The sequence below is a fragment of the Caloenas nicobarica genome, chromosome 19 (genome assembly GCF_036013445.1).
Source record: "Caloenas nicobarica isolate bCalNic1 chromosome 19, bCalNic1.hap1, whole genome shotgun sequence".
Lineage (NCBI taxonomy): Eukaryota > Metazoa > Chordata > Aves > Columbiformes > Columbidae > Caloenas > Caloenas nicobarica.
The window spans coordinates 152,192-159,095 of NC_088263.1; the positions used below are offsets into that span (position 1 = coordinate 152,192).

At 53.8% G+C, this 6,904-nt stretch overlaps 1 protein-coding gene across 3 annotated transcripts; it reads right to left on the bottom strand.

Moving 5' to 3' along the window:
- Positions 1 to 954: 954 nt before the first annotated feature.
- Positions 955 to 6,606, bottom strand: LOC135996601 (olfactory receptor 14C36-like). 3 transcript variants are annotated; one of them, XM_065648719.1, is made up of 5 exons: positions 6,482 to 6,606; positions 6,028 to 6,212; positions 3,768 to 3,894; positions 3,153 to 3,345; positions 955 to 2,482 (listed from the first exon to the last, which is right to left on the bottom strand). In XM_065648719.1, the coding sequence occupies exon 5, from the start codon at positions 2,181 to 2,183 to the stop codon at positions 1,173 to 1,175; it is 1,011 nt and encodes a 336-aa protein (XP_065504791.1). In that variant the 5' UTR covers positions 2,184 to 2,482; positions 3,153 to 3,345; positions 3,768 to 3,894; positions 6,028 to 6,212; positions 6,482 to 6,606; the 3' UTR covers positions 955 to 1,172. The 3 variants fall into 3 exon arrangements, 2 of the variants coding, with proteins under 2 accessions (XP_065504791.1, XP_065504790.1); XM_065648718.1 differs by having other exon boundaries at positions 955 to 2,592; positions 2,895 to 3,345; XR_010607285.1 differs by lacking the exon at positions 955 to 2,482 and adding an exon at positions 2,970 to 2,997.
- Between the last annotated feature and the right edge of the window lie 298 nt (positions 6,607 to 6,904).

Here is a 6,904-nt window from a genome sequence, read left to right on the forward strand (position 1 = left end):
TTGCATATTAGGAAAAAATTTTTCACGGAATAGATTGTCAGGCATTGGAACAGGCTGTCCAAGTATCGGTTGAGTCACCATCCCTGAAGGTGTTTAAAAGACATATATATGAAGTTCTTAGGGACATGGTTTAGTGCCAGAGTTGGGTTAATGGCTGGATAAGATGATCTTGAGGGTCTCTTCCAACCTAAATGATTATATGATCTCATTGGGATGAGAGACATCATGGGGCAGCTCACCCATATGGAGTACCAGTATGGATGTACGGATGGACGGATGGATGCACGGATGCACAGATGCGTGGTAGGATGGTCAGATAGATGGATTGGGACAGAGAGGAGGATCAGACTCCCTATCAGCCCAAGGGCTGGGACCAGCTATGGCATGATGGAAGCAAGGCCAGTCCCTCTTTGTCCCCTGCTCTTGTTTTCAAGAGATCCTTTACACCCATTGCTGGCAGCCCTCCTGTGCCAGCCCCTCTCACCAGCACAAGACTCTTGGCCCAGGAGCTCTTCATGCTGCTCCTGCTATCGCAGTGACAGAGCAGCCTGCCCTGAGCTGTGGAATGCAGAAATAGGTTTCTGTTGGTCATTTATTCCCCTGTTGAAGCACAGAGCACTGGGAGCAGGCTGTGGTGCCTGAAAACCACAGCGAGGCAGTCCAAGGCAGATCACTGAAGGTCCTTCACCATCTCCAGGAACACTGGGCACCCACAGATGAACACTCGAACCAGCACCATGACATAACATGTTGCCTCATGTCCTCCCCCGAGCCCATGAAAAACCCAAGCACAGCAGCATGGCCTTGTGGAGGAAATTTATTCAGGCTGACCACAGCTTTGGAAGAAGAGCCCAAGTTCCAAATACAGAAAGTGAGGAAATCCCCTTTTACGGGGTGTTTCAAAAAGATGGACCCAATTTCAGAGATACAGTGATTTCAAAATTGGTCCATCTTTTTGAAACACCCTGTATTATAGAGATCCAACACAGGACATCGTGGTCCCAGAAACAGGTAAACAGGCCTCTGAGTCTGAGAGGCTGGCTTCATGCCTCTGGAGAAGTGCCATGGATGAAGAAATTCCTTGACAAACATGGCTATCACAGATAAAATGCTCAACACAAAGGAGGTTCCTGAGATGAATTGGAAATCACTTCTGAAGAGACATGGGCAACTTATTGCTGCTGACAGAAAAATGATTGAATCACTTTCTTCAGTGCCACTTTCAGCTCCTGATTCCTCACGCTGTAGATGAGGGGGTTGACTGCTGGAGGCACCAGTGAGTACAGAAAGGAGACCACCAGGTCCAGGCTTGGTGAGGAAATGGAGGGGGGCTTCAGGTAGGCAAACACACCAGTGTTGACAAACAGGGAGACCACAGTCAGGTGAGGGACACACGTGGAAAAGGCTTTGTGCCGTCCCTGCTCAGAGGGGATCCTCAGCACAGCCCTGAAGATCTGCACATAGGACAGCACAATGAACACAAAACACCCAAATGCTAAAGAGACACTAAGCACAATAAGCCCAGCTTCCCTGAAGTAAGAGAAGCAGGAGAGCTTGAGGATCTGGGGGATTTCAGAGAAGAACTGGTCCACAGCATTGCCCTTGCAGAGTGGCAGTGAAAATGTATTGGCCATGTGCAGCAGAACATTGAGAAACCCAGTGCCCCCGGCAGCTGCTGCCATGTGGACACAAGCTCTGCTGCCCAGGAGGGCCCCGTAGTGCAGGGGTTTGCAGATGGCAACGTAGCGGTTGTAGGACATGACGGTGAGAAGGGCACACTCTGCTGAAATCGCAAAGAGAAAGACCTGGGCAGCACATCCTGGGTAGGAGATGGCCCTGGTGTCCCAGAGGGAATTGGACGTGGACTTGGGGACAATGGTGGAGATGGAGCCCAGGTCAAGGAGGGAGAGGCTGGGGAGGAAGAAGTACATGGGGGTGTGGAGGTGCTGGTCACAGGCTATGGTGGTGATGATGAGGCTGTTGCCCAGGAGGGCAGCCAGGTAGATGCCCAGGAAGAGCCAGAAGTGCAAGAGCTGCAGCTCCCGTGTGTCTGTGAACGCCAGGAGGAGGAACTGGGTGATGGAGCTGCTGTTGGGCATTTGCTTCCTCCCACATGGGGCACTGTCATAGGAGTACCTCAAGGGCCAGGGCTTTTGTGCTGGTCTGGGGAGATGGGATGGCATGGAGGGGCTGAGGACCTCTCAGGATATCCTGGAAAGGAGAGTAAAGGACACAGGTGCCTCCTTTTCCTTTTGCCATGTGTGTTCACCCACCTCCAGGGCTGACCGCTTTCTGATCCCCAGGAGCTGCTGTGCCCTTCAGAGGGGCAGAGGCTGTGGGGTGACTGCCCAGAGCACCTGCAATGGGCACTGGTGTGGGACCAGCCCCACACTAGGCTTTGCTAGGAAGAGGGCATTGAAGGTGGAGAGAGGGCAGGGGAGGTGGGAGAGACTCGCGGGAGCTGGGCTGGGCTGGATAGTACCTGGGAGAGAAAAACATCAGACTGTATCTCATGCTGCATGGCCATGCAGAGTGAAGATTCACACCAGGGGTTGTGGTGCAGAGTCAGGGCTTGTGGGAGGGATCAACGTCCTGCAGGTGCGGGAGAGATGAAGCTGCTCTGTGACCTTGACGGCATGGACAGACCAGGAAGGTGGCCCAGGGCCTTCGTCACGCCCCAGCCACTGGCCACCTCTCATGGGCACATTCCAGCACTGGTCGCTCAGCCCAAGTTTACGGGTAAGGTTCCCTGTGAGGCCATCTCCATCCTCCTGCTGGGCTCAGGGCCTGTCCCAGGGAATGGCCAGCCCTGCCCAGCCTCTCTCCCTGCACCTTATCTAGAGTCCGTGCCTCATATGCTACGCAAGGGTAGGCGTCTCCCTGCAGTCACTTACCTGGAGGGAGGTCGGTTTTGATGCCCCTGTGCCGGAAGGACATGGACTGCACAAGAGGGCACTTAAGGATGTATGCTCTCCTTAACCGCTGCAGAAGTGCCAGCTGCTGGAAAACATCTACAGCTCATTAAAGGGGTGAGCTGAGCCTTCTGTACCCATCTCTCTTTCGCACCCATCTAACTTTTGTGCCACTGTTGCAGGGAAATGTGAAAATATCCTAGTCTTGTCTGAACAAACAGCTGGAGAAATGTTACTCACTTGGTTCAGTTATGATCTCGAAGCTTATCTCGAGAAGTCCACCCATGGAAGAGGCTGGAGCCACATACTCCCCATTCCTGGCCATGGAGGCTCCACGCAATATTGAGGACCTGGCGAGCAGCTGCCTTCTGCAGGAGGTTCTGCCCCTTGACAGGGGTAAGTGGGGGCTTTAGGGGGTTGTGGTTCATGTAACCTATGAAGAACAGCACGTGAAAGGCCACATGCAGGCAACCCCATTTCAAAGCTCCTTTGAAGCTGCAGGAGACTGAGCTGCCGAGCTCACAAAATTCCTATCCTTTTTCCTCCAAGAGTAATAAAGGTGAGCTGTACTGTACCTTGTAGTAACAAACAGTAAATCTCTAAGCATAAATGCTTCTGCAACTGCATTGCTAAATAACCTTAAAAAGAAACTGGACTGCCTGACAGTCTGGCTCCAGTGATAATCATAGAGAAATAAAAACTAAAAAACAAACGAACAAACCTCACATGTACTGGGTTTGCGTGGGAAGGTTTTAGGAGCAGGGGGCTTCTCTGAGAAGGGGGAAAAAGGGAAACAGGTTTGTAGCTGATTTTACCATGGATGAGCTCAACACACCACTCTGATCCTTGTTTTACCTGTTGTTCCTCGGACTGAGTATTTGGGTCCAGGGGTGGTGAACTGGGCCATGATGGGGCTCCATGGGCCATGAGGTCTCCAAGTCCCCACCCGGGCTCCGTCCATCCTGTGAGATGCTGATAAAGCCTGAGGAAAGAGCAGAAGAGTGTCTTGCTACTTTGATTTGTGCCTTAGGAGTTTTCAATCACTGTTCAAATGATTGTGCCGTAGGGTAATATAGTGAACTTGCCATCGAACTTGGTTAAGTTGCACTTTTACAACATCATGTTAAAAGCACTTTTGCTAATATCTTTGACAGGGGTTCTCTAAGCCATCTCAGTCACCCACTGGTGACATCTTGTTCCTGTACCATGAGAGTCCTGTCTCACCAGAGAATACCAATGTTCTCGATAAAAGAACATTTTTTACTATGAGGTTGGCAAGACCCGGGAACAGGTTGCCCAGATCAGTTGTGGATTCCTCATTAGTGGATTTGCTCAAGGCCTGGGCATGCAAATCCCCTCGGGCACAATGGAGCTCACCCCTGATGCTGAACTAGGGCGGGGAAGGAGGAGTCTCAGGACTCCACCTGTCTCAGCTGTGGCCGTCGAAAGGGATGAGGACGACAATGTCTGCATCTGCTTTGTCTCTGCGGCACAGAGCGTGGCGAGCAGTGAGGGCAGCCAGAGATCTGGCAAGAGAGGTTGTGGTGTCAGCGGCCAGGGGACCCTGGGGACAGCCTGGGACCGTCATGGAAACGCACTATGACATTGGGAGGCTGTGCTATTGCATCACCTGGCTGATCCAGGGCTGGGGATGTCCAGCCTGCAGGGCCAGACCTTCCTGAGGTCTGCTTTCCTGCCTCAATGCGTATTTTCAGGGTGCATATCAGACAGGTTTTGAATGTCAGCAGAGAGCGGGGGAGCTTTCCAAAGCACCTGGTTTTTACGCTGCCCTTGCACTCAGCGACGGTGCTGACAAGTGACACAGCGGTCACAGAGCTCTACTGGGGAGCAGAGGCTTTGCCTGCTGAGGCAAACCAACACTTCCAGATTCACTGCTCTAAGACTGTTAGAGGCGATTTGGGCTTCAATACCAGAACAAAAGCATTTCCATCACAGAACCCCAGCCACCACCTCTGTGATCGTCTTGTCACAGACCCACAAACACCATGTTGCAAAACACGTGACGGCTGTAAAAAGTGTCCTGTCCTCCCCAAATCATTCTTCCCCTCATACCCTCAGGTTACTGCAGTAATAATTATATAACTGCACGAAGAAAATTAAGCCGCTTTCAGCCAAACCAGATGTGGACAGGCTGGAGAGGGTCCAGAGAAGGGCCACAGAGATGATCAAAGGACTGGGCAGCCGCCATACGAGCAAAGGCTGAGAGAACTGGGCTTGTTCAGCCTGGAGAACAGGTGGCTCAGGGAGAGCTCAGCACCATGTTCCAGTGTTTCCAGGGTGGCTACAAAGATGGACATGCCCTTTGTACAAGGAGTCCCAGGGAAAAGACAAGGGCTGATGGGTACAAACTACTCCTGGGGTGTTCCTGACTGGACACAAGCAGGAAATTTTTCACCATGAGAGCCATCAGCCATTGGAATAATCTCCCCAGGGAAGTGGTGAATTCCCCAAAACTGGACACTTTAAAGATTCAGCTGGACGGGGTGCTGGGTCAGCTTGTCTAGACTGGGCTTGTGCCAGGAAAGGTTGGACCAGGTGATCCTTGTCCCTTCCAGCCAGGGATTCTGTGATTGTATGAGAATGTCTGCACAGCGGTGTGTGTGCACATGTGCGTGCGTGTATGTAGGTCTGTGTGTATGCATGTATGTGTGCGTGTGCACACGTGTGACTGTGTGTGGAACCAGGTCCCACGAGCTGGGCTGGCACGGTGGTCTGTCATGGGGCATCCCACTGACGGGCATCCACATCTGGGACGGACACATCTGGGGGTTATGGGCTTCTCTAAAAAAAACAGATTTCTCATTGACCCAGATTATGTCAGTGACTCATTCATCTGAATGGAAGAGATTTGGGGGAGAGGAAAGACAGGGTCCAGCCCCTTTCAAAGCACAACGCATCATGTTGATGTCCCCAGCCAGATCCCAGTGTCCACCTACAAAGCAAACCCCCACTCCAGGAGACACCCAGCTGCCCACAACCCAGTGCTTCTGGACTCTGATTTTCTTCTTTCACCGCCTCCCCAAACCATTCCCTGGTTCCTTTGCCCAGACCGGGGGTACCGGCCCCACGTGTGTGCCGATCGTGCCGCTCTCACCTCTGCAGCTCCCGCAGCCACTCCAGCTGGTGCTGCTGCTCCAGCGCACTCAGGCACTGCTGGTGCTGCGCCAGCAGCTCTGCGTGCTCCTGCCTCGCGTCCTGCCGCTGCCACAGCAGCCGAGCTGCCTGCTGCTCCTTCTCCCGCCGCAGCACCTGCTCCCGCTGCCCGTGGGTCTCCCGCACCTTCACAGAATCACAGAATCACAGAATGTCAGGGATTGGAAGGGACCTCAAAAGCTCATCCAGTCCAATCCCCCCGCCGGAGCAGGAACACCCAGATGAGGTTACACAGGAAGGCGTCCAGACAGGTTTGAATGTCTGCAGAGAGGGAGACTCCACAACCTCCCTGGGCAGCCTGGTCCAGTGTTCTGTTACCCTCACTGAGAAGTTTCTTCTCAAATTTAAGTGGAACCTCCTGTGTTCTCGTTTGAACCCATTACCCCTTGTCTTACCACTGGCTGCCACCGAGAAGAGACTGGCTCCATCCGTCTGACACCTTCACCGAGGTCCTGCCCGGAGAGAGCCCCTGAGGGGTGACGGCACAGAGCTGTTGCTGTCATCACAACACCCGCACGCTGCACCCCAAGTGCGCAGAGGATTTGGGAACAGGACGCTGAGATCGGGCTGCTCCGCAGTCGGAGCCCTGACCCCTCTGCTGCCGCCCAGTGCTGCCCTGGCTGGGGACGTGCTGGCCACGGCACCGGCCCCTCCTCCCGCTCACCCGCGGGACAGTGCTGGTGACAGCGGACCCCACCCTGGCTCACCCCTGGGGCTCCTCTGCCCCACCAGCCCCAGCCCGCCCGCCCCAGGGATGGATGCGGGAAGCGCCTCACAGCTCCCAGCCCAGCTCCTCCCTGAGTCCGCCCCGACAGCCG

Excerpts from the sequence above, each read along its gene's own strand:
- LOC135996601 (XM_065648719.1), bottom strand. The coding sequence starts at position 2,183 with ATGCCATCCCATCTCCCCAGACCAGCACAAAAGCCCTGGCCCTTGAGG.